This window comes from Mandrillus leucophaeus, unplaced genomic scaffold, assembly GCF_000951045.1.
Source record: "Mandrillus leucophaeus isolate KB7577 unplaced genomic scaffold, Mleu.le_1.0 Scaffold860, whole genome shotgun sequence".
Classification (NCBI taxonomy): domain Eukaryota; kingdom Metazoa; phylum Chordata; class Mammalia; order Primates; family Cercopithecidae; genus Mandrillus; species Mandrillus leucophaeus.
Genome location: NW_012109364.1, coordinates 163,475 through 190,748, shown reverse-complemented (window position 1 = coordinate 190,748; position 27,274 = coordinate 163,475). Strand labels below are relative to the sequence as shown.

At 33.4% G+C, this 27,274-nt stretch overlaps 1 protein-coding gene across 1 annotated transcript in view; it reads left to right on the top strand.

Annotated features, from left to right (window-relative positions):
• CCDC39 (coiled-coil domain containing 39) overlaps positions 1-27,274 on the top strand; it is a 58,032-nt gene that overhangs the window by 11,519 nt on the left and 19,239 nt on the right. The window contains exons 2-13 of the mRNA XM_011968855.1: positions 717-836; positions 2,722-2,868; positions 3,995-4,153; positions 4,957-5,049; positions 5,146-5,274; positions 9,692-9,883; positions 12,361-12,464; positions 13,109-13,241; positions 16,305-16,499; positions 17,427-17,591; positions 20,415-20,552; positions 22,143-22,351. Coding sequence (XP_011824245.1) covers positions 717-836; positions 2,722-2,868; positions 3,995-4,153; positions 4,957-5,049; positions 5,146-5,274; positions 9,692-9,883; positions 12,361-12,464; positions 13,109-13,241; positions 16,305-16,499; positions 17,427-17,591; positions 20,415-20,552; positions 22,143-22,351 — 1,784 coding nt within the window. The remainder of the gene's footprint in view (positions 1-716; positions 837-2,721; positions 2,869-3,994; positions 4,154-4,956; positions 5,050-5,145; positions 5,275-9,691; positions 9,884-12,360; positions 12,465-13,108; positions 13,242-16,304; positions 16,500-17,426; positions 17,592-20,414; positions 20,553-22,142; positions 22,352-27,274) is intronic.

Here is a 27,274-nt window from a genome sequence, read left to right as displayed (position 1 = left end):
AAAAAAAAGATACTTGTGGTTTAATAATGGAATAGAATCTCATTTTTGCCCTATAAAAATATAGTATTGCTGTATGAAAAATGCGTTTTTGAGTAGATCTACTATGACTGCAAATCTGAGAGGTTTCTATTCCGTGTAATATGGTGCTAATTTTCCCACAGTAATCTCCAAATCACAACACTATTTTATAATATTTAAAGAATTAGTAGACTTTAGAAGTTCATGTGGACGTTTAAAGAAACAAAATGCTATGTTTTTAATGTTTGTGTCCTCCCAAAATTCATATGGTGGTCTCAGTCCTCAATGTGATGGTATTTGGAGGTGAAGCCTTTGAGAAGTAAATAGGTCATAGAGGTAGCGCCCTCATGAATGGTGCTGGTGCCCTTTTAAGAAAAGACAAGAGGGAGATGATCTCTTTCTCTGCCATGTGAAGATACAGCAAGAAGGCATCTGTCTGCAAATCAGAAAGAAGGCCATTACCAGGAACCAAATTAGTTGGCACCTTGATCTTGGACTTCCTAGTCTTCAGAACTGTGAGGAATTTCTCATGAATCAAATTAAATTTTATTTAAGCTACCTAGTCTATGATATTTTTGTTATAGCAGTCCAAATTGACTGAGACAAGTAAATGAAAATTTAATTTTCTTCGATTTTAAGTCCTTCATATGGTAAAACTTAATAGAACTTTGGTTAATCATAGTATTTATTATTTACAGTTGTCAAAACTGAAGGATGAAAGAGCAAGCTTGCAAGATGAGTTACGTGAGTATGAAGAGCGTATTAATTCTATGACTTCTCACTTCAAAAATGTTAAGCAAGAGCTCTCAATTACACAGGTACAGTAACTGAAATTTATGTTGATTATATCATGTATAGTCATGAAATATCTCATAGTACATTTACATCTGTAATTTTTACAGCTCTAATAGGAAGGCTTAGCATAGTTAAACTACTGTGAACATAACCTTGAACATGAAAGTAGATAGAAAAAGGCTTAGAGGAACTAACTAACTACTGACCCATTTTTTTTTTTTTTTTTGAGACGGAGTCTTGCTCTGTTGTCCAGGCTGGAATACAGTGGCATGATCTCAGCTCACTGAAACCTCTGCCTCCCGAATTCAAGTGATTCTCATGCCTCAGCATCCCGAGTAGCTGGGATTACAGGCACCTGCCACCATCCTCAGCTAATTTTTATATTTTTAGTAGAGACGAGGTTTCACCATGTTGGCCAGGCTGGTCTCGAACTCCTGACCTCAGGTGATCTGCCCGCCTCAGCCTCCCAAAGTGCTGCTACTGCTTCGATTTTAAACAAAAAATTAATCCATATGAAAGGAGAAATCATTATTCAAACAATCTGTATTAGACAGCAGGTTATTTGAGAAAGGTATAATGATGGTGGTGAGAAATGATGACTATAAGCAGAAACAGAGCTAATATATCACGTAATAAAATTTCTGTCTCCTTTTTAATTTATCAGCACAACTCACTGGGGCCATTTTGAGTGGAGGCCAGTAGTCTACACATATGGCATTTTAGCATTGTTCAGGAATTGAAACTCATAGTAATAATCCTGAGATTAAAAAGTTAAATTATACTCAAGAGACTTTATTTAAGATAACTGGGGAAGACATTAGGCATCTTAGAAATGTTAACATAAATATAATAAAAATTAAAACTTCTGGTGATTAAGTAAGCTTGTTTTATAAATAATCTGTTCAAGTATAGAAACTCACTCCCTAATGATGCCCAGCAAACCAGGCAGCTCAGCAAACAGCATTGGAAAGTTTCCTAACTTCTATCTCAAACTAGTTTTTTAAAAAAGTGCATCTACTGTCTGAGAAATAGTATGCAGTTTCAAAAAATGAACAGTGCCATATTTTAAAAAGCAATTTATAATCAATATAGATAAGTAAGTATTACATGGCTTACAAGTCTTATTAGAAAGTTACAAATTTAATAAACTCAAAAACAAACTCAGAATTCTTGAATCTCAATGTGGTTGAGTAATTGATTAACTATTTGGAACAACACTTTTCCTTAAGTTATTGAACTACTGAGCTGGGGATTTGAGAGGCAGAGACTCTGTAGTTGTATCTTACTATCATCGAACTTCAAATAAATAGAGTAATAGAGATAAAAGAAGAATAAGCCTCCAACAATGGTAGCTTTAGTACTGTAAAATTAATACTAAATGATAACTTTGAAGCACTGTAAAATTAGTTAACACATACTCTTTTATTACATACAACTGAACACAAAGGTGTGATTATATGCTAATATATTCTAGGGAATATTTACAACCATTGGTGTTTAAATAATTATTTAAAAATAATGTCTTAATTAGAATATTTGATCAATTCATATAAAACATCTCATTTCTCAATTGTTTTTTAATGGATATTTCTTATTTGTAGATAATAAGTTTTAAGTCTAACCAAACCTTTGGTTTTCTTTAGTTTTCCTAGATCAAAGTAGATGTGAAAACTATTGACAGTATTTTCTCCTAGCACAGTTCATTGACTTTCTTACAACTAGTGAGCAACACCAACTATATTGTAATCACAGTCTAATGTAATGTAGGTTTTAGACTAGTGGAATTAATAGTACTTAATGTAAGCAATTTATGGGAACTTTGTTTTAATCTAATGGATTATTATAAATATTTTTATTCAAAATTTCTAAAATTTTAAAAGCCTTTTTATCTTGTGTGTTATTCTGTAGTCTCTTTGCAAAGCAAGGGAGCGTGAGACTGAAAGTGAAGAACATTTTAAGGCCATTGCTCAAAGAGAATTGGGACGAGTGAAAGATGAAATTCAACGACTGGAAAATGAGATGGCTTCAATACTGGAAAAGAAAAGCGATAAAGAAGTATATGTTGAAATATTACTTAAAATTCTGTGCTACTGCTCATTCTTCCATCACCAAATGAGCATTGAATTTTTTTTTTTTTTTCTGTATGGGAAAGGCATATATTAGTTTTCTAGTGTTTCCTTACATGTTTTTTGGACAATGAAAGGTACATAGAGCTGTGATTTGAATGAAACAATAATGGAATATTACATTTTTTCCATTATTCATTCACCAGCTACTTATTGAGACTTACTATAAGTACCATGCTTGCTGCCTGTTATAAAATACCAGGCATGGTTTATATGTAAGTGTAATATTTTTAATAGCCACGTTTTAAAAAATCACTTTTAGTTTTGAATTTCATTTAAAATGTTGACCTTTCATATTGATTTATCAGTTTTGTGACTCTAACACTAAACTACTTTAACCTATTTCTGTGTTTTCTTTTGTTTATAGTTACTTGATTTGGGAGCTCTTTCCAAATTCTGATTCTTCTCTTTACATGTGCATATACATATGGAAATACACGTACATATTTTATAATGTAATCTTTGTATATAATTACATACTTATTAATTTGTATTTGTTTATATAGTCTCCGTTTTTTTATGAGTCTAGATTTTTTAAGTGACTAAATTTAGTACATAGATGTTTTTATCTCTTTTACTATATTTACTTCGATTGGAAGTGTTTCCAACATTCTCTATAAGAGACTTCGTAGGGGCAAACAATATGATTGGAAATGGGGCTGAAGGATATTTGTCTTGGATTTGAGTTAGCATACCAAACATATTATTTTAACTATGATTGCATATATATTTGGGGTGGCTTTGGTGGAATGATTAATGCAGTTGCTGTGAGGGAGCTACCTTAAAGCCTAAAGCCTTTTAAAGCAACCTTTGGCTCAACTACTGTTCTTGACTTTGTATGGTCATCTCTCCTCTATTTTACAATCAAAGAATTAAGATACAAGTGTAATAGTTATATAATTGAAGTATGGCATATTATAAACATCTGGAAGGCAGGGACAGGATTTCTTCTTTTTAAATTTTGCTTCATAGTATATAAAGGTATGTTTTATTTTAGTCTGTATAATAAATAATGTTTTTTAATGTCCCCTTTTCTCTCTCTCTTTGGAAATTAGAATGGCATATTTAAAGCCACTCAAAAATTGGATGGTTTGAAATGTCAAATGAACTGGGACCAGCAAGCATTGGAGGCCTGGTTAGAAGAATCAGCTCATAAAGATAGTGATGCTCTCACTCTTCAGAAGTATGCACAACAAGATGATAATAAAATCAGGGTGAGAAATTACAAATTGTAACTGTTAAGTTTTCTCTAAATCTATAGTATGTCAACCTATTTACCTAAAGTTATACTTAACGATTTTTAAGGGGGCAATTCTGAAACTTCTAAGTCAGAGGCTTCTTGGAGAAGCTAATAAAGCCAAATGTCTTCTCTGTAGAAAAAAATGACTATATTCAAATGCCCATAAAATATTACTGACTGTTTTATAGATTCTCTGATTCCCTTTGATTATTTGAGGATCCACGGACCGCAGGTTAAGAATATCCTGATTTATAAGGATGCTCAAAAGCATTTCAGAAGAGAAAGTTTTCTACTAGAAGTATTTTAATGTATTTTGGCTATTTTGCCTAAAATGTAGTTTGAATATTACATGTAGTTTTTGCTGATTTGAGACTGTAGTGCTATTGATTATGTTATAAAAATCACTTAAAATCTACTTATATCTGGTGATACTAATAAAGCTAGTATTATAAAACATGCTATTTTCTAGTAGATTTAATACCAAATGCATTATTTTAAAACTTTCAAATAGCAAATTATAACTTAAGTTTTTTCTAATTTACTTTAAAAATATTAAAAGTCATTTTAGAAACAATTGAGTTTTTATGCAGCTATGTGCAAACACATTACATTAGCTTTTTGGGATTAAAAGATAAGAAAGATATTATTTCACAGTTGTTTTAGATATCAAATAAATGTATATGTATAGTGTAATACTATTTAATGTTAGATACACTAATAACATTTAAATTAGTAGAATGAGAATTATAAGTATCTTTGTATATAATTATATTATAGGCACTGACTCTGCAATTAGAAAGACTTACTTTGGAATGTAATCAAAAAAGAAAGATACTTGACAACGAACTTACAGAGACTATAAGTGCACAGGTTAGTTTAAGGAAGATTTTTATTTCTTAATTTTCAAGGTGATGTTTGCAAAACCACTTAAATTTACAGAAATGTTGTTTGCTCTCTATTTGACAGTTAGAATTGGATAAAGCGGCACAAGATTTTCGTAAGATTCATAATGAAAGACAAGAACTCATTAAACAGTGGGAGAACACAATAGAACAGATGCAGAAGAGGGATGGAGACATAGACAACAGTGCTTTGGTAAAGTAGTTGTTTGGTCCTTGTAATGTTCAGCTGTATTTGTCTCTTTTGTATTTAACTCATTATTCCAAATGTAAATCACATTGTTATTTGAAAGTCAATTTTGTAGCAATATTGAGTAGTTTTGGTAAATATTTTTGAAAGCTGACTCTATATGCATTTGGAAATGTGGTGAAGATTATTTGCATGAAGTATTATAACTCCAAACACTGGATCCTGTCTTCTCAGAATTGTGGAACAAGAGAGTGTCAGTAGATACTGTTGTTGCAATAAAACCAACGCCCTGACTTACACATGGCTGTCCAAGGTCCCTTGGATTTAATGTGTATGCTATTTGGCAGTAAGTTACAATAGGAAAATGAACCTCCATGAATAACCAAGGGACAAGGAGAGAGAGTCAGAAAAGAAACCTAGACTACAATTTGAAGCTGAGACACCAGTAATGACATAGAGGGTTGGAAGGGGGGAATAGTGCACTGATAACACAGACCATGTGTTATCTCTTGTTATTTTCAGAAGTAATTTAGGATAATGTTTTTGGAAAATCATCAAGGAGTGAAATAATGGGGAGTAAAAGTGGGAAGATTTGAGAAAGAGAAGGAATTCGGAGTCAGGTGAGAAGATGGGTTAAATTCCATCTACTCCACGGAAAGGCATTTGGCAAGCAGCTCAGGCTACTGGGAGTTTAAATTTTGGTATCTGGGTGTGGTTTACTTTTGGTTGTTATATTTTCAATTTCTGTAAGTAACCAACATTTTGTCAACAAAATGGGTTATACCTCCCTAGGAGGGACAAAGGACAACCAATCTTAACTATGAGGTTCTCTTAATTCTTTTTTTTTTTTTCTGAGACGGAGTCTTGCTCTGTCGCCCAGGCTGGAGTGCAGAGGCGCGATCTCTGCTCATTGCAAGCTCCGCCTCCCGGGTTTACACCATTCTCCTGCCTCAGCCTCCCCGAGTGGCTGGGACTACAGGCGCCCGCCACCCCGCCCGGCTAATTTTTTTGTATTTTTAGTAGAGACGGGGTTTCACTGTGTTAGCCAAGATGATATCGATCTCCTGACCTCGTGATCTGCCTGCCTTGGCCCCCCAAAGTGCTGGGATTACAGACGTGAGCCACCGCGCCCGGCCCAGGTTCTCTTAATTCTTAATGCTGATACTACTTTTTTTTTTTTTTTGAGACGGTGTTTCACTTTTGTGGCCCAGGCTGGAGTGCAATGCTGTGATCTCAGCTCACTGCAATCTCTGCCTCCGGGATTCAAGCAATTCTCCTGCCTCATCCTCCCAAGTAGCTGGGATTACAGGCTCTCACCACCACGCCCAGCTAATTTTGTATTTTTAGTAGAGACAGGGTTTCATCATGTTGGCCAGGCTGGTCCTGAACTCCTGACCTCAGGCCATCCGCTCGCCTACCAAAGTGCTGGGATTTCAGGCGTGAGCCACCACACCTGGTCTGTTATTAATATTTCTTAACTTCTCATTGCTTTCAAACATTAAGCTGTCAACTTACAAGGAAGAAGCTGAAGCAAAATTAATGGAGCAGAGTTTCTTTGGGCCAAGCTTGAGGATTGCAGCCTGGGAGTATAGATTCAAGTTGCCCTGATATACACTCCAATTAGCAGTAGTTACAAGTAGATTTTTAAAGGGGGAAAAAAGAGGAAGTTCCTGATTTGTTTATCAAGAATTTACATTGAAATAACATCAGCTATTGATTGGCTATACATTGTTAAGCTGTGGGGTGTGGGTTATAGCATCTGCTGAGGCATTATTAGGTTAATTTACAGCTACTTGTGGCAATCGCAAGCTGTATCAAGAGATGAATACACAGCTCATAAAAGGGGTTGAGTGGGATGTTATTTCTGTCTGATTTTAACGCCTTTCTGGGCTTGATAATGTAAAATTCTCAGATAAAAATTCTTTTCTCAAGTCATGACTGCTTCCTCTCTGTAAGTCATGTGCCAATTATGGATCCACAATCAGTTTTCTCATACAACCCCATGGCTAAAGTAACTCAGGCAGCTGATTTGGCAGAGTACACAACTAATAGCTCCCTAGTTACATTCACAGAGGTTCCTTTCTTACATGTTGACATCTCCTCACTGTGCTGTCAGGGACTAAGGAGGGTGCTAAGAGGTGATTCCATTGGCAGCGGGATGCTTCTAAGTGTTTGACAACTGCTCTCTGAGAATAAAACGAAACAGAACACATTTTTAAAAAACCCCTGATACATAGGATTTCTGATTTCTATGGTTTTATTATTTTCATACTGTTACCAGAAAGCGGTCCTGATCCAGACCCTGAAAGAGTGTTCTTGGATGTCATGCAAGAAAAAATTTGAGGCAAATCCACAGAGTAAAAGTGAAAGCAGGTTTATTAAGAAAGCAAAGGAATAAAGGAATGACTGTTCCATAGGCAAAGCAGCCCTGACGACTGGTGGTTGCCCATTTTTATGGTTATTTCTTGATTATATGCTAAATAAGGGGGTAGATTATTCATGCCTCCCCCTTTTAGACCACATAGGGTAACTCCCTGACATTGCTAGGGCATTTGAAAACTGCCATGGTGCTGGTGGGAGTTTCTTTTAGTAGGCTAATGTATCATAATTAGCATATAATAAGCAGTGAAGATGACCAGAGGTCACTCTGTTTGCCATCTTGGTTTTGGTAGGATTTGGCTGGCTTCTTTACTGCAATCTTTTTTATCAGCAAGTTCTTTATGACCTGTATCTTGAGCCAACCTCCTGTCTCATCCTGTGACTTAGATTGCCTGTCTGGGAATGCAGCCCTGTAGGTCACAGCCTTATTTTACGCTATCCCTCTTCAAGGAAGATGGAGTTGCTCTGGTTCAAATGCCTCTGACAGTAGCATATTTGAGGGTGGCATATTTTATCTCCTAACTGAACTCTTTTGTTCCTCTTCCTGCAAAACAGTTCATTCCTGCCTTCTCAGCATTTTCTTGTCAGGGGTCTGGTCATAAAATCCTGAAATTGTATTCTTAAAAGAAACCATGTGGAGAAGTGGAAAAATATTTTTCTACTATGCTTTTATTACAGTGTAGAAGTTTTACAATATTACTTAGTATTACCTATATGAAAAATTTGTGATGAATAACACTATTAAGTATGATATTAAAGTAGAATTAAAGCATCTGATTAAGTGGTAGAAAAAATCATAAGGCAAGAAACTCTGGATTCATATTTTGAAATATTTAAACTTAGGAAGTTTTGACGTGTCTTTTGAGTGAATGACAGTAAATATTTAGAATGCTACTATTATGGAATGCTAATTCTATAATCAAACAACTTAAAAACTGGATTAAACAACTTGAAAATTAAACAACTTTAAATTTTCCTTTTTAAAATATGTTATATCTCAGATGTGTAGCCATTTAAAATGCTAATATGTATACATGCAGCATTTCTAAAATCTACTGATTTCAGAACACATACCTCCTCCCCCAGTCTCCTGTGATTAGTTGTTTGGAAGGACTTCATTTTGGAATACATGCAAGTAATACATATTAGGGTAATTTTTTTCTAATTCATCCAACTTATTGCCATCAGCATCACTTGTAAACACAACATCTAATCTTTTTATTTCCCAGCTTTGAAATCTTTTTGTTTTACATTACTTAAAAGGCAGTCTTTAACATGATATTTGAATTTTTTCACAGTTTGGCCCTAACCCCTACTTTTCCAGCTTTATGCCTTTCATCTGGACCCCAACCCTTCTTAATATATTACCTTTGCACCCTTGCCTTCCCACCCTACACTTTAACTACATTAGAGTATTTATGCAACCCCATTCATGTTTGTAAGCCTGACTCAAATGATGCCTCTTGGGCACGTCTTTTTTCTTCTTCTACTTTTTCTTTTTCTTTTCCTTTTCTTCCCTATCCTGGAAAGCCAGGAAAGTGTAATGTCATCTAATGACTCCTCTTGGAAATAATTCATCATCTCTTTGTTCCCATGGTACTTTGTCCACATTTCAGTTACAGTGCTTTGTGTATTCTATTTATTATTGTCTCTATGACCAGTGAAAGGCCTGAATGAAGATATTCCTATTGAAACCAGTAACTAAAATGCTATTTTCAAAACATGAAAAAAAACAGCCTGTAAAATATTTGGGAAACTTCACTGAAACCCCGCTTTCCAGTTGAAAAATATTCACCACTGTTACATTTGTAGGTTTTACCTTTCATGTATAACTGTTTTCTCATCTCTTTAGCAAAATACCAGATATATGAAAGAAATAGAGACATTTAACAATATGAATTTATAGACATTAATATTTCTAACTTTCTAAGAAGTTTTGGTAAAATAAGTACTAAATGTAATAATAGAAAAATAAAAACTAAATTCCTTTTAGTTTTGTCAGTTTAAACATATATTTAAGTAAATACATTTGTTTTAATCCTAGGAATTAGCAAGGATAAAGCAGGAAACAAGAGAAAAAGAAAATTTGGTTAAAGAAAAGATCAAGTTTTTGGAAAATGAGATTGGGAATAACACAGAGTATGAGAAAAGAATTTCTGTGGCTGATCGTAAACTTTTAAAAAGTAGAACGGCATATCAAGACCATGAAACTAGTAGAATTCAGCTGAAGGGTGAGGTATGTCAACTAAAAAAGACTGGCTTGTATGTTCATGACAAATTACTATAAAATATAAAATAAGCATAAAGCTTTTCCTATGATGAAGAAACAGCTTCTAGTTTTTTGGTTTTTTTTTTAATGTCTCTTTGTTAGTGGAACTTTTGGGATACTCTGATTAAGCCCCTAATTAAGCACCACGGGGTGCCATTCACATCACAGGTAAATGGTTTGCAAATATTTTCTTCCATTCTGTAGGCTGCCTTTTCATTTTACTGGTGGTTCCTTTTCCTTAAAGAAACTTTTTAGTTTGATGTAGTCCTGCATGTTTATTTTTGCTTTTGTTGCCTGTAATTTTGGTGTCAAATTCAAAAAATCATTACAGATACCAATGTCAAGGAGTTTTTCTCCTATGTTTTCTTTGAGAAGTTTTACAGTGTCAGGTCTTATAGTTAAGTCTTTAATCCATTTGGAATTAATTTTTGTATGTGGTACCAGAGAACAGCCCAATTTCTTTCTCTTTTTTTTTTTTTTTTTTTTCGTGTGGCTATCCAGTTTTCTTAACGCCATTGATTGAAGAGACTATCCTTTCCCCATTGTGTATTCTTGACACCTTTGCTGGAAATTAGTTGATCATATATGCATGAGTTTATTTCCGGGTTCTCTATTCTGTTCCATTTTTCTATGTGTCTGGTTTTTTTTGCCAGTACAGTCAGCCTTCCTTATCCATGGATTCTGCATGTGCAGATTCAACCAACAATTGATGAAAAATATTCAGAAAAGAAACCCAATAAAAATAATAATATAACAATAAAAAGATATAAATTTTAAAAATATGAAAAGTGTTTACATAGCATTTACATTGTATTAGGTGTTATAAATAATCAAGAAATTATTTAAAGTATACAGGAGGATGTACATAGGTTATATGCAAATACATGTCGTTTTATATAAGTGACCTACACATCTGGTAGCTTTTGGTATCTGTGAGGGATCCTGGAACCAATCCCCTGTAGATACCAATGGATGACTGCATCATTTGGTTTTGATTAGTTTGGCTTTGTAATACAATTTTAAATAAAAAAGTATGTTGCCTCCAGCTTTGTTCTTTCTGCTTAAGATTACTTGAGCTATTTGGGATCTTTTATGGCTCCATATGAATTTTAGAATTGTTTTTCTATTTCAGTGAAGAATGACATTGGAATTTTGATATTGTATTGAATCTGTCAACCTAAATAACAGAGAGAGGCCCTCTAAAAATATTGAGCTTAATTAGGAATAAGCAGGGCATTTGAAAATCCAGTATATACAGGCTATGACAGATTATAGGCATATCTAGGGAGATAAAGGAAGGCAAAAGTTTTTAAAGGTAAAATGAGTAAGTTTACCTAAGTTGTTTAAAAATAATAACCCTTGGCTATAGGAATCAATAAGGGTAGTGTCAGTCCAAGGTTGATCAGTCAGTTACTGGGCGGATGTCTTTGTAGGAGGGTTTTTGTGCAAGGTTGCAGTGGTCTTTATGCAAGGCTGTGGTTCTGGCAGTGTCTCTTGGGATAGCTCTTGTTATTGGGCAAATATGTGTGAGAACTCTGTCTTCATGGCCTTCCCTAGCTCAATTTTGTCAGGGTTTGACACAAGTGATTCCATTTTGATTTTGACAACTTTCACAAATCTGTAGATCGCTTTGAATAGTATGAACATTTTAACAGTATTAATTCTTCCAACCCATGAACACAGGATATCTTTATGTCCTCTACAATTTCTTTCATCAATGTTTTATAGTTTTTAGTGTACAGATCTTTTTCTTCCTTTGTTAAATTTATTCCTAAATATTTTATTCTTTTTGATGCCATTGTAAATGGGATTGTTTTCTTGATTTCTTTTTTTGGATTGCTTGTTGTAAGTGTATAGAATATAACTGGTTTTGTATATTGATCTTGTCTCCAGAAACCTTGCTGAATGTGTCTGTTCTGAGAGTATTTGGTGGAGAGTTTAGGGTTTTTGCAAAGGTCCTTAATGAAAAAGAAAATTTGTATCTTGGATTTTCTGTTTTCATAATTTCGATTAATAGTAAAATGCAGTTTACTGTTGATTAACAGTAAAATGTAGTTATTAGGAGTCTGATGTATTAGAATCTTTTGAGATTTTTCAAATCCAATTAAACTTATAATTCTTATGAGCACATATATATTAGCTTATCTTGACTTTGGGGATGTGCTCTTTCTGAGCAGGTCTAGTGATATTAGACATTTCTGCATTTACTTTCAACACATATATGTTCTCTATAATTTTCTAGGATTATACAACAAAGCCGATTACAATTTGGTATCAGATCAGTATAGAAATCTGTTTATATATTAAATATAAGAAAATGGCTACTATTTTTGTGGGTGTGATGTAGGTTAAAACTTAAAGTAGGCAGAATAAAACTCAGAAATGAAATTAAGTTATAAGATACAGAGTAAATATATAATTTCTGTCTGTTAACTAATAAATAGCTGGATTCTTTAAAAGCCACTGTGAATAGAACTTCCAGTGATTTAGAAGCTCTGAGGAAAAATATTTCCAAGATAAAGAAGGACATTCATGAAGAAACAGCAAGGTAAGAAAAAAGCTATTTAAATATGTTTATGATTAATTCTACTATATCTAGAAAATTATTAAATATTTAAGACTACTTGTTGGTTAAATAACTGTAAGATTTTAGCTACTACTTTTTTTTTTTTTTTTTTTTTTTTGAGATGGAATCTCACTCTGTTGCCCAGGCTGGAGTACAGTGGTGCGATCTCAGCTCACTGCAAGCTCCGCCTCCCAGGTTCATGCCATTCTCCTGCCTCAACCTCCCGAGTAGCTGGGACTACAGGTGACTGCCACCACACCCAATTAATTTTTAATTTTTTGTAGTTTTAGTAGAGACAGGGTTTCACCACGTTAGCCAGGATGGTCTCGATCTCCTGACCTCATGATCCGCCCACCTTGGCCTCCCAAAGTGCTGGGATTAGAGGCGTGAGCCACCGTACCTGGCCAGCTACTACATTATTAAACCTAAAAAAATTTTACTCATATTTTCATCACAAAGACTCAGTAGCCATATTTTTATGGTCTATTAAATATGTAGTGGTAATAAAAAGGTTTACAGCAAAAAACCCCTTCAAGTTATACAAATAAATATTAGGATAAACTATTATTTGTTTGTATTAAATGCTTTTTAGGCACGTTTTCTATCTTGTGATAAACCTTCTTCAGGTTACAAAAAACTAAAAATCATAATGAGAAAATACAAACAAAATTAAAGGAGATAACTGAGAAAACCATGTCTGTAGAAGAGAAAGCTACTAATTTGGAAGATATGCTAAAGGAGGAGGAAAAAGATGTGAAGGTAAAGTTTAGTTTTAATTTTTTTTAAATCATAGAAAATTTAGCAACAGTAAATTAATTAGACTCAGGATCAGAGGACGAGGAGGTCTTGTAAGAAGCTCTGCTTTTTGGTATGATCACATTTATAATCTGGTTTTGGACTTCTGATGCATTGCTTCTGAAGTTATTCTCAGTCTCCTCTCTTCTTTTCTTCTTCTTCTTCTTTTTTTTTTTTTTTTTGAGACGAAGTCTCGCTCTTGTCACCCAGGCTAAAGTGCAATGGCAAAATCTCAGCTCACTGCAACCTCCACCTCCCAAGTTCAAGAGATTCTCCTGCCTCAGCCTCCCGAGTAGTTGGGATTACAGGTGCCTGCAACCATGCCCGGTTAATTTTTGTATTTTTAGTAGAGATGGGGTTTCACCATGTTGTCCAGGCTGGTCTTGATCTGCCTGCCTTGGCCTCCCAAAGTGCTGGGATTACAGGTGTGAGCCACTGCACCCGGCTAGCCTCCTCTCTTCTTAAACTACTAATTTTGATGTCTTTGTATTTATTTAGTTTCTATTTTATTTTATTATTATTTTTTTGAGACTGAGTCTCACTCTGTCCCCCAGACTGGAGTGCAGTGACATGATCTTAACTCACTACAACCTCCGCCTCACAGGTTCAAGCGATTCTGCTGCCTCAGCCTCCTGAGTAGCTGGCATTACAGGCACGTGCCACCACACCTGGCTAATTTTTGTATTTTTAGTAGAGATGGGGTTTCACCATGTTGGCCAGGCTGGTCTCAAGCTCCTGACCTCAAGTGATCTACCCTCCTCCACCTCCCAAAGTGCTGGGATTACAGACATGAGCCACCATGCCTGGCTTGGTGTCTTTTTAAAAAAGTAGCTCCCCCACTGTGCCCTGGATTCCATTCCTTCCTGAAGCCTGCTGTATCTGTGTCCCTGCCATCATCCATATATCTATTAGTCTATTGCATATAAATAGCTTGAAAAGTGGCTTTGTTTTACAACTGATTTCTACATGATTATCACTGTTTTTTTTGTAATCAAATTCCCATCATCATCTACATTTCTGATTTGTACTTCTTCATCATCTACTATCTCTTTAACCCCTTAAAATCTGGCAAATTTTCTTGGTAAATGGCCTTTGAAATGTTATCACTTTGCTAACCCTACTGGCACCCTCTTCTACCTCAGTCTTTTTGGCATGTTGATGGCATTAAAGCCAATTTTCGAGGAGCTGGAAAAGGCTGGTGCACCATTTCCTCTTTGAAAACTTCAAAGTGAACTATAAGTGTGAACTTTAAGTGTGACCTGACACTACTTCTTGCTTTTACGCATTTTGGGGGGCTGAAAAACGGGTAGTTGAAGATGGTGGCAAAATCTCCCAATATGAGGCTTATATCTCATCTGGCTCCGCTTATATTTGGATGGGATCCAACTTCCTCAGTGTGCTGTAAAATTTCTAAGTAATAAAATCATGCTGCAGTCTTGACATGAATGGTATTCAAATTACACATTATTTTTTAAAAGTTTTGGTGTTTTTTTCCTAAGAGCATGATTCCCTGTAACAGATGATATGTATTAGTAGTTATCAGAAACTTGTAAACATTGTGAAATTTATATGAAATAGACCTTTTCATCACAGAGAATTAAAAACTTCAGACATTTTTGAAGAACTAGCTAAATTAGAAAAATTAATATTAGTAGCAGGGTGTACTGATTGTTTTTTCAGCAGGGCTGTGTTCATAGTCTTGGGGTTTTCTTCATTGCTGTTGGTTTTTGTTTGTTTGAAAAAATCCCAACCCTATCTTTTTTGGAGATATACTGTGTTATTCACCACTAAGCATTGACTTTAAAATTTTGCCAGGCAATCTTTGAGAAGATCTTAAGTCCATTGAAAATTGTCTATTATATGTAAAATAATGCATTGAATATCAGATTATATTTCTTGTTTATGCGAATATTTAAATGTACCAGTCACAGACTTGTTTTGTGTCATATTCAGGTTTGTTGGTTGCTAAAGGAAAATATGCTTATTTGGGTGTAAGATCACAGAGGCAAATTATTTCAGCATTTAAGAATGATAATTTTCAATTGATCATGGCATGGTAGATCAATTTAAAGCCTAGAACACATTGGTTGTGAGGCTTCCAGGACAAGACAGGTTTGCTTCCTGAGAGAGGAGCAGTGGGATGGGGGACTCATTTCTATTTCCTAGAGCTGCACATGGTAGAGAGGCCAACTGGAGGCAAAGAGTGAGTGACAGGTAGTTCCTGTAGTGTGCTGGGGCCAGCTCCTACCAGCTTACAAGAGCCAATAGTTAAATTTTTAGAAATTTTCCTAAATACACCTATGATTAAAAATGAAAATATATAAAATCACAGTTAAATAAATGGCATTTACAAAAAAAGTAATACATACTCAGCACTCATTACTTCCAAATATTTTATTATTCTGTGCTCTTAAGGTTACTTATGTCTGTTTTATCTGTACGTTGGAAATAGCACAAAATGGTCTGCTTCTGTGAATTTCTTCCCAATTCTGCCTTTAGTGGAATCATGTTAGTAGCATGAAATTGGCCATAGTGGGAGTATTTATACCATGGAAATCAGATTCTCCCCCTAGCCTCTCATCTCCTGGAGAGATGATGGTTAAACATTTACCTGCTTACCACTGGATAGTGCCTGAAAGGTGGGAGATTGAATGACGTGATTTCTTCTCCATAGCAGCCTCAAGACTTTAGTAAACTCTGTGAATGTACAGGCTGTATGTTTCCAGTGGACTTTATTTTTTGAGGAAATCAGTGGAATGGCCAACTGCTAGGCTAGGGGAGCATGGGATGAAATTAAGATGACAGGTCAAGGTGTATGATACAGGTATAAAAACTACCCTAGTCTACTAGAATAGAGTAGACCATAAGAAATGTTAGGGACTTGTTAAAATTGTGGGAAGAGCTTTATCTTCTAAGGGGCTAAAATGGTGGAGGGTTCAAATTTATTTGAGTTTCTAAGTTATTATGTTCATATGAAATACAACATTTCAGTATATTTAATTTCATTAATCACTTCCTTATTATCAGGAAGTAGATGTTCAACTGAACCTCATAAAAAATGTGCTGTTTAAGAAAGCTCAGGAGTTACAGACTGAGACAATGAAAGAAAAAGCGGTTTTATCAGAAATTGAAGGAACTCGTTCCTCTCTGAAACATCTCAACCATCAGTTACAAAAACTGGATTTTGAAACCTTGAAGCAGCAAGAAATTATGTACAGTCAGGTAGATATTATTTTATGAATATCTTCCACATTGATTTATTACAGTTGTGATGGTCAAGATACACCATGTTCTAATAAAACAAAGAATTCTAAGTACTCTTGTGGAGGACAGACAGATGCTGAAGGTGAGACATCATGTTAGTTCAGTAGTAGGGTGAGGGAGCCTTAAAAGTTATTTTTTTCCTCTCAGTCTGAAATAAACAGGCAAGAGGAGAGAGAACTCTAGTTAGAGTGAGAACGTTGTTTTAAAGGGACCTGAGACATTTGCATCCAGAGTAAAACAAAAGAAGGCCTGAGATATCTGAAACTGAGAAAAAGTGTATGTTGATTCTTAGTTATGCACCACCACCTCACTCCCATGCTAATAGAGTAAAAGCATTTTTTTTCAGTTTTTCCTTATTTTGTTCTATTTATATATTTGTGTTAATGTCTTACTATTCTCCATCCCTACATCTTAATTTTCTCATCTAATACATATTCTTAGTTTTTAAAAATTACAGATGTTAAAATATAATATTAAGAATAATTAATTAGATGTTATTTGAACTTTTCATGGCTAACAATTAGTGACTACCTGTTTTGTATCCCTTAGATAATGTGCCCTCAGGAATCCCAATTCATGTAAATCCAGTGAATTTACTGAGACTCCATCATGGTAGTATGATAAATGTCCCCCAACTTTGTCATATTTTCAGAAGATTATTTCTGTGTCTATCATGGACCTTGATTGTTGAGATACAGTTTATTTTTGTTCCTCTTAGAGTGAAAAGGATTTTATCCTGAATTACTGAAAAACTAAAGTGACTTTATTACATGATAATGCCCAGTTCAAACTCATAAGAAAGTATTCACTTTGTTTTTACACTTATAGAAATGCTTTTGTTTGCTTCTTTGTAATAACTTTTTTTTTTTTTTTTAACTGTAACAGGATTTTCACATTCAACAAGTGGAACGGAGAATGTCACGGTTAAAGGGAGAAATTAATTCAGAAGAAAAACAAGCCCTTGAAGCAAAAATTGTTGAACTTAAGAAGTCTTTGGAAGAGAAAAAATCTACATGTGGCCTTTTGGAAACACAGATCAAGAAGCTTCATGTAACTTAGCCAAACTACATTTTATGTTTCAAATATCCTAGTCATTCTGTTTTAAGACTTGTTCCTAAGACTACTTTGAATAGGGTGATTGCCAGTCTACACACATATATAACAAATGTATGAACAATGTTCTTATTTTTGTACTATTAGTGTGTAATGTTACCATTGATGATGCATTTAGTATATGCTAAATATTGTATGACATGCCTCTAGTATTTTATTTCATATAATTCTTACAAATGTGAGGAAGATACTATTATCTGTTTTATAGAGTAAGTAATTTGTCCAGGTTATACAGCTAGTACACAGAGAACTATGATTTGACCCCTCCTGCATTTGACTTCTAAATACTCTTAAAGAGTACACTGTTTAGAACATTGATAAGTTCTAGTTTTCTATTTTATAACTGCCATAAGAAATAACTTGATTGCCCTTTGTCTTTAAAACACCATCTAAAAAGAAACTGCTCTTTAATGAGTCAGCAGTTGTTATTCAAATCTTTACTTAGTTATAATATTTGAAATGATTGGATTCTGTTAATAAAGTAAGAATGTCTTCATCTTTAGGAATTTTATTATGTTTATTGTAATATAAAAACTGTGTTAAAGTTTGACTAGAGAGTAAAAGTGAGAGACTGAGCATGGACCTGAATGGGGTGAGAACTTAGCAGGGTCTAAATGTTATTTACCACTGGAAAGACTATTGATGTATCCTCTGGTGGTTATAAAAAGAATTGCCCTATCCTTGAGTGCTGCAAAAGGTGGAGAGGTATTACTTATTTTTTTCTCTTATTTTAAGAAGACAAAATTTTGGTTTGGAGTAGTTTGTAGTCTGATGAAATATTTTAAAATGGTTATCTTTGCTTAGTGGGGAAAAACACTGGTTTTTGGATCAGATAGAACTAGTTTTAAATTTCAAGGCTATACCACTACTACTATTTTAACTTTTCTGAGCTCTAGTTTACTCGTCTATTAAATGGGGGAAAATTATTATTTTAGGACATTTGGGAGAACTAGAAGCAGTTTATATCTTAGCACAATACTTTAGTAGGTACTCAGTATGTGGTATTGTTTTGATTATTTAGAATATGAGAATATTAATGCTATACAATGTTAGAGGTATGACTTTGTTCCTTGCCCCTGGCCTGGAGTGTGTCTGTTTTGCTGTGTGGGGATGGTTATAGTTCTTCCCCCTTTGAACTACTCTGACTGCTCCCTCTATCATACCACTGTCAAGTGCTTATGCCTATTCCAACTCTGGTTTTAACAGAGAGATACGTAAATTAATAGAAATGTAAGTGAATTAATAAATTATATTAAAGCTAGTTAGCCTTTGGTCATTATGAAGAGCTGCTCTTTTCAATAGTAGCAACAGATTGTAAAGTCATCCTGTATGCCCTCTCACATGCCACTCCATCTAATTTTACATACAGAAACTAGTTTCTTCAGGTTGAAAATCACATTGTTTTAACTCTTTTTCTCAAATTTAATTTCATAAAATCACATTTTTATGCAACAAATTTCCTTCTTACTATCTTGCTGAAATCTTAGGTCCCAATACTTCAGAGAAATACAGGCAATTAAAAAGACAGGAGAGGAGGAACTGATGGAGGGAGGAAGAGAGAGAAAGAGATCTTGGAACTGGAAAGTTCAGATTCAGGAAACAAGGGAATAAGAGCATAAACCTTATTCTGGGTTCTGGGTGGAAAGAGAGATATAAATAGGTATAAAACTAGAAAACTGGTATCTGCGTATGTATGATCTATTTATGCATATGATGGAATTGGATCTAACCAAACATTTTTCTCTTTAGCAATATGCAGTTTTGTATGTAATTTAATAATAGCTGACATTTACAGGGAAGTTCTATGTGTCAAGTACTGTTATACACACACTTTGACAGTAACATCTTTAATCTTCACAATAATGCAGGAAGGTAGGAACTGTCCTCATCTCCATTTTAGAGATGAGGAAACTGAGGAAGAGTACATCATACTAGGGTCAGATGGCTAGTATGTGATTAAGGCCATCTGATTCTAAGAGCTGGTACTCTTAAACAGCACCCTATGCTTTCTCAGACTGTTGATGTCCTTACTATCTGGGACTTGCATAGAATCAAACAATGAACTCCAGTATGGGAGTGGTGAACCATGTAATGAGCCAGTGTATGCTCCCATCTCCTCATAAATGGCAGTCCCCTAACACAGTCAGCCCTCTGTATCCACAAGCTCCACATCTGCAGATTCATCCAACTGCAGACTGAAAATACTCAAAAAAAAAATGGGTGATTTGCGTCTGTACTGAAAATGTACAGACCTTTTTCTTGTCATTATTCCCTAAATGATATAGTATAACAACTATTTATATAACATTTATATTTTATTACATAAGTAATATAAAGATAATTTAAATTATACAGGAGGATGCGTGTAGATAACATGCAAACACTGCTATTTTATATAAGGGACTTGAACATCCATACCTGGTGGATGGTGGTGGTAGTGCTGTTGTCCTGCAACCAATCCCCAGAGAATACTGAGGGATGACTGTGATTCATTAGGTTGAACTGGAAGTATATATTTCCTAGAATTACTGAACTCATACTAAATCCAAAATATCAATTGATGATAAAAATGAAAATGTTCCTATGTGACTATCCATGTATATTATATTAGAGACATAGCAGGAAGAGAGATAATAAAACATAGGATTATTATAAATATCTGAGTATATAATTTATGTAAGATACATATGATACAGTATGTATTTAATACTTTTGTTAATATTTAAAACATACATTTATATATCTTTTTTCTTTTTGCAGAATGATCTTTATTTTATCAAGAAGTCATATAGTAAAAACAGTGAAGAAAAACAGTCCCTTATGACCAAAATAAATGAACTAAACCTTTTCATTGACAGATCAGAGAAAGAACTTGATAAAGCCAAAGCTTTTAAGCAGGTGCAGTAAAATTGTATGCATATATAGTATTGAAAACCATGTTTCCATGTTAATCATAGACAAATGAAAAAATATAGCAAATTATGAAAAAGAAAATGTCACTATAATCATTATACCCAATATAAACAGTGTTAAAGTCTGTTATTTCCCTCCAGTCTTTTAAGAAATTTGGCTTTTCACGTTGTATTTAAAAAACTTCTATATATCATATGTATCCTAAAACATTATTCAAAAACATATTTGAAGGCTTTCTATAAGTCCATTGCATGAAGTTACCATAGTATATTTAACCATCCCCTATTTTTTAGATTTTTGTTTCTTTCCAATGCTTGGCTATTGTAATAGTACTACATGTATAATGCAGTTGTTCAATTAGTTGTTCATTGTATAGTTCTATTCAGTTAGTTCCTTTGGATAAATTCCTAGCTATATAATTATGGTTCAGAAAGAAATGAATATTTTTAGTGTCTCAAAACTATTTTTAAGCCCAATTCTCTACTAGAGGGTACCTACCATTAATACTCCTATCAGTAGTGTGTAAGCATTCTATTTTATTCACTACCACTGAGGCTGGATGTCCTAATTTAGAAAATTGTTGCCAGTTTGATAGTCAAACATGGTATCTCTTTGTTTTAGTCTGCATTTTTAAAATTGGTGGTTTAAAAATATTTTAATGATAAATTTTCAAACATTTATGTTTAAATAAAAATGTTTAAAACACTTTTCTCTGTTATGTCATGTTCCATATTTTTTTTTCTTTGGAGCTCTAGTTTGTATTCTTGGCCCAGTTTTCCACTGGGAGGTTTACATATATAAATTATAAAAAATTTTCATATGTAAAAATATCTCTGTCATAAATATTGTAAACATTTTCACCATTTACCTTTACATTTTTATTCAGTGTTTGTGACATAAAAGTTTTTTTAAACATCAAATCTTTTAGTTTTATTTTCTTTTTAATTTTTATGCTTAGAAACTTCTTGGTTACACTACAAATCACACAAATGTTTACTATTTCTAGTAGTTACATTGATTTCATCTCTTAAGATTTTTCATTCATCTAGAATATATTTTTGGTGCACGTGAGATGTAAGTATCTAATCTCTCCAAATGAAAAGCTATGTTTATGAAACAATAAAATCTTACATTCTGGAGTGTTTTTCTTCTGGGGTTTCTATTCTGAAAATTGATTAATATGTGTACTCTTATGTCTTAAAATAAAAATATATTTCCACATTATTTTGTGAGATTCAGAGTATAAAAATGGCCATTCATAGGGCTTTATGTTTTTGGGATAGTGTAAGTTTAATTTCAGGAATAACTTCTTCCCTTTGTTTTTTATAATAGCAAAGCTTGACTTTAAAATTGAATTATAAAAAAGATTTCGAATAACTATAAACCCTTTTCTTAAAAAAAAAAAGGCTATGACTCTGATCAATTTAATTTTAGCCCTAGTTAATATCTTAGTCAATGGTTAAATTAGAAAAATATATATTTTCAAGTTTTACTTATATAGCCATAAAAGGAAAAATATTTTGGTTTTGCAATAAAAAATAATTTCAGTATTTGACCATTTTGTTATGTTGATAGGATTTGATGATAGAGGACAGTCTTTTAAAACTTGAAGTTAAGCGTACTCGAGAAATGCTTCACAGTAAGGCAGAAGAAGTTCTTTCCCTAGAAAAAAGAAAACAGCAATTATACACAGCAATGGAAGAGCGAACTGAAGAAATTAAGGTTCATAAAACAATGCTTGCATCACAAATAAGATATATTGATCAAGAACGGGAAAACATAAGGTAATTTTTAGTTTTAAAACTGCTGAGGAATTAAAAAAAAAAGTGAGGGTGATGTCAGGAGAATTGGCTGTGCATCTTTTTCATATTCATTTGAAATGGCTTTTCATATAAGAAAGACATAGGGCATGTTATAGCCATAAATCTAGGCTCTTCTTTTGGTTAATTCTTCATTCTTTAGGCTGTCCCTTTTACATTAAGATCACTAATCTACTTGGAATTACTTTTTATGTATGGTTTTTGATAAAGTCCAATAACATGTCTTTTTAAAAATAGATATTCAGTAGCTGCATCTATTGAAGTGATTTTACCATAGAGATTTTGTACATCTTTTATAAGATTATTTCTGGCTACATGTTTTTTCTTTAATGTTACTGTCAATTTCATTTTTGGTTTATTGCTGGAAAGTAGAAATGCAGTTAATTTCTGCATATTAAGTATTCAGCAACCTTGCTTAACAATCAATCTTGTTCTAACAATCAGTAGATTCTACTTTTCTATAAACTGTATTTCATTTATATTATTTTCAAATAATAATGTTTTATTTCTTGCTTCCCAATCTTTATAACTTTTCTTTTTTCCCCTAGTTCAATACTGAAGAGCAGTGTTGATTACAGGTATACTTGTCTTGTTACCTGATCTCAAAGGGAAAGCTTTCGTTGTTTTTGCATTAAGTATAAGGTTTACTGTTGTTTATTTCTATTTTTTAGATACCTTTTACCATATTAAGTGAGCTCCTATCTATTTTTATCCTTTACTAAGAGGTTATTTTGTTTAATCAAGAATGGATGTTGACTTTTATTATATGCTTTCTCAGCACTTATTGACAAGATGTAGCTTCTTCAATCTGTTAATGTGTTTAATCATAGTGATCAATTTTTCAGTCAAACCAACCTTACATTCTAGAATAAACCCAACTTGTCTGTTTCATATTGTCTTTTGCATACATCTAGATTTTGTTAGGGAATATTTTAATACAATTTTTGCATCTATGTTCATGTGTACAAATGACCCATAATTCTCCTTGCTCTACTGTCCTTGTCAGGTTATCAGGCTATTAAGGTTATGTCTGCCTTCATAAAATGACTTTTGTGTATTTCTTATTTTTCTGTACATGGAATATGTTTCTAAGAGAGTGGAATTATATCTTTGTCTTTCAAAGACCTCACTGGGAAAAAAAGCCGCTGGGAACCCGAAGTTTTCTATGGGGGAACATTTTCAACTATTGGCTTATATACTGGTTATAGGACAATGCAGATTTTGTATTTATTATTGATTCTGTTTTGGCAAATTATATTTTTTCTCTAGGAAAAATTTTCTATATTTAAATTTTCAAATTTATTGCCAGTTATTTATAATTTATAAATTATAAACAGTTGTTTATAATTTTATTATTTAATAGTTGTAGTATTTTTAGAGATGACTTCTTTTATATTCCTGACATTGGTTATTTGTGCATTCTTTTGGGGTAGGATAATTCTCACAAGTTAATCAGTTTTAACATTATTTGGAAAGAATCTTAGGTATCTTCTACTGTCCATTATTTCATTAGTTTCTGATCTTGCCTTTACTACTTTTTCTTTCTTTTATATGGGTTTTTAATGTTCTTTTCCTAAATTCTTCAGATGCTTAGCTTATTAATTTTCAGCTTTGAAGTCTGAAAAAAAACCCTCTGAGTATTATATTAGCTGCATCCCACAAAAAATTAATACTGCCATTTTTTTCTTTTTTGCCTTTCCTGTCTTTCAATTGTCATAGACTTTACTTTTTGAACTTTATTGAGGTATACTTGAGATATATAAGTTGCACATATTTAAAGTGTACATTCGATAGGTTTTAACATATGTAATATACCAGAGAAACCATCACCACCATCAAGATAAGGTATCCGTCACCCCTACAAGTTTCCTTGTACCCCATTGTAATTCCCTTTAGTCCTTCCCCAGTGTTTCTCTCTCCAGACAACTGATCTGCTTTTCATCCATATAGTTCGGATTGCATTTTCAAGAGTTTTATGTAAATGGAATCCAATAGTAGGTCTGCCTTTTGTCTGGCTTTTTTCATTCAGCATAATTATTTTGAAATTCACCCATGTTGTGTATATCCATATACATTCCTTTTTATCAGGGGTTGACACACTTTTTCTCTAAGAGCTAGGTGAGTAACTTACAGTTCCTTGCAGGCCATATGGTCTTTATTTTTTAATTTTTTCCTAAAATTTTATTTCAATAATTTTTGGAAAACAGGTGGATTTTAGCTACACAGATAAGTTCTGTAGCAGTAATTTCTGAGATTTTGGTGTATATGAACCCAAGCAGTGTACAATGTACTCAAAGTCCTTTATCCCTCAGGTCCCTCTCACATTCCACCCCCTACAAGTCCCCAAAGTCCATTTTATCATTTTTATGCTCTTCCATCCTCATAGCTTAGCTCCCGTTTATAAGCGAGAACATAACAGTATTTGGTTTTCCATTCCTGAGTTACTTCACTTAGAATAATGGAGTCCAACTCCATCCAAGTTGCTGCAAATGACATAATTTTGTTTCTTTTTGTGGCTGAGTAGTATTCCATAGTGTATTTTCTTTATCCACTTGTTGGTTGATTGGCATTTAGGCTGCTTCCAGTCATTGTTTTAATAACTCAACTTACTCAACTCTGTCATTATGGACTGAAAGCAGCCATGACAATATGTCAAAAAACGAGCATGGCTATTTTCCAATAAAACTTTATGAATATTGTAATTTTAAATTTTCATGAAATAGAATTCTTTTATTTTTCTAATCACTTAAAAATTTAAAAGTCGTTCTTTGCTTGTGGGCTATCCAAAAACAGCTGGCAGGCAGGATGCTTTGCTGACCCTGGCTTTCTCTGGTTAAATAGCAGTATTCCATTGCACGTGTTTACTCCAGTTTGTTTATACATTTACCTGCTGATGGACATTTGAGTTCTTTAAAATTCTTAGCTATTATAAACAAAGGTGCTATGAACATACATGTTCTTGGTGTATGAATATATGCTTTCTTTTCTCTTGGATAAATACTTAGGAGTAAAATTGCTGGATCATGTGGTAGGTATATATTTAACTTTTCAGGAAACATTAAGAAATTGCCATGTATTCATTATTTCTGTCTTTCCAGCTTTTCATTATTTTTACTGAATTTTGTTTTGCCTTTTATTTGGAAAGTAAACATTTTTTTTTTTTTTTCTTTTTGGAAAGTAAACATTCTAATTTTAATTATTTTGTTGGTTATACTTAGATTTAAAAGAAACGTTAATCATTTCTATATGAATATTGAAAATTGATTAATTTCTATTATTTTCCCCTTCCTAAAAATACTTTTAGCACCTTTTACCTCTTCTTTTCCTCTTCCCATCTTTCACATATTGTTGAAATACTGATGATAGTCTCTTGCTATTGTTTTTAATATTATGTCTTTACTTTTTAAAAAACTCCTTAATGTGCACTAAGCTGTAGATACAAATGTCAGCAATAATTTAAAATTACCTATGTGTTTTCTTGATTTAATTTTTTTTTTCATGTATCCCTTGTCATCATTCTATTTTCTTGGATTTCATTTCATTTTCTGGAGTATGATTTTGAATGTTTTTTCAAACTGATGTTTTCTGAAACTTTGCAGTCCTTGTATGTTTAATATATATTTATTCTCCCTTAAACTTGAATGTCAGAACATTGTAAAGCATTGACTACAGTGTTGTTTATGAGAAGTCTGATTATAGATTAATGACATTTATTTTGTAGGGAAACTGGGCTTTGTTTTCTTTCTGGAAGCTTTGGGACACTCTATCCTTGGTGTTTCATAATTTTCTTGTATGTTTCTGGGTGTTTTGTCATTTTAAAGTTTCTCTTGCTTTACCCTTCCTGGGTGAACTCTTTCAGTGATTTAAAAAAATATATATCTTAGGTTCAGGGGTACACGTGCAGGTTTGTTATACAGGTAAACTTGTCATGGGGGTTTGTTATACAGATTATTTCATTACCCAGGTACTAATCCTAGTACCCAATAGTTATTTTTTTTGTTTCTATCCCTCCTTTCACTCTCTACCCACCAACAGGTCCCAATGCCCATTGTTTTCCTCTTTGTGTCCATGAGTTATCATTTAACTCCCACTTATAAGTGAGAATGTGCCGTGTTTGGTTTTCTGTTCCTGCATTAGTTTGCTGAGGATAATGGCCTCCAGCTCTATCCATGTTCCCGTGAAACACAGTATCTTATTCTTTTTTATGTTGCATTGTATTTCATGGTGTATATGTGCCACGTTTTTAAAATCTAATCTGTCACTGATGGGTATTTACTTGATTCCATGCCTTTGCTACTGTGAATAGTGCTACAATGAACATTTGTGTACATGTGTCTTTATGGTAGAATGACTTATATTCCTTTGGGTATATACCCAGTAATGGGATTCCTGGGTTGAATGATACTTCTGCTTTTAGTTTTTTGAGGAATCACCACATAGCTTTCCACAGTGGCTGAACTAATTTACATTCCCAACAATATTGTATAAGCATTCCTTTTTCTCTGCAACCTCACCAGCATCTGTTATTTTTTTTTTTTTTGACTTTTTAATGGTAGCCATTGTGACTTGTGTGAGATGGTATCTGTGGTTTTGATTTGCATTTTTCTAATGTATGTTGAGCTTTTCTTCATATGCTTTTTGGTACATGTAGGTCGCCTTTTGAAAAGTGTTCATGTCTTTTGCTCACTTTTTAATATGGCTGTATTTTTTTCTTGTAAATTTGTTTAAGTTCCTTATAGATGTTGGATATTAGACCTTTATCAGATGCAGAGCTTGCAAAAATTTTCTCCCATTTTGTAGGTTGTCTGTTTTCTCTGTTGATGGTTTATTTTGCTGTGCAGAAGCTTTTCAGTTTTAATTATATCTATTTGTCACTGTTTTTTTTTT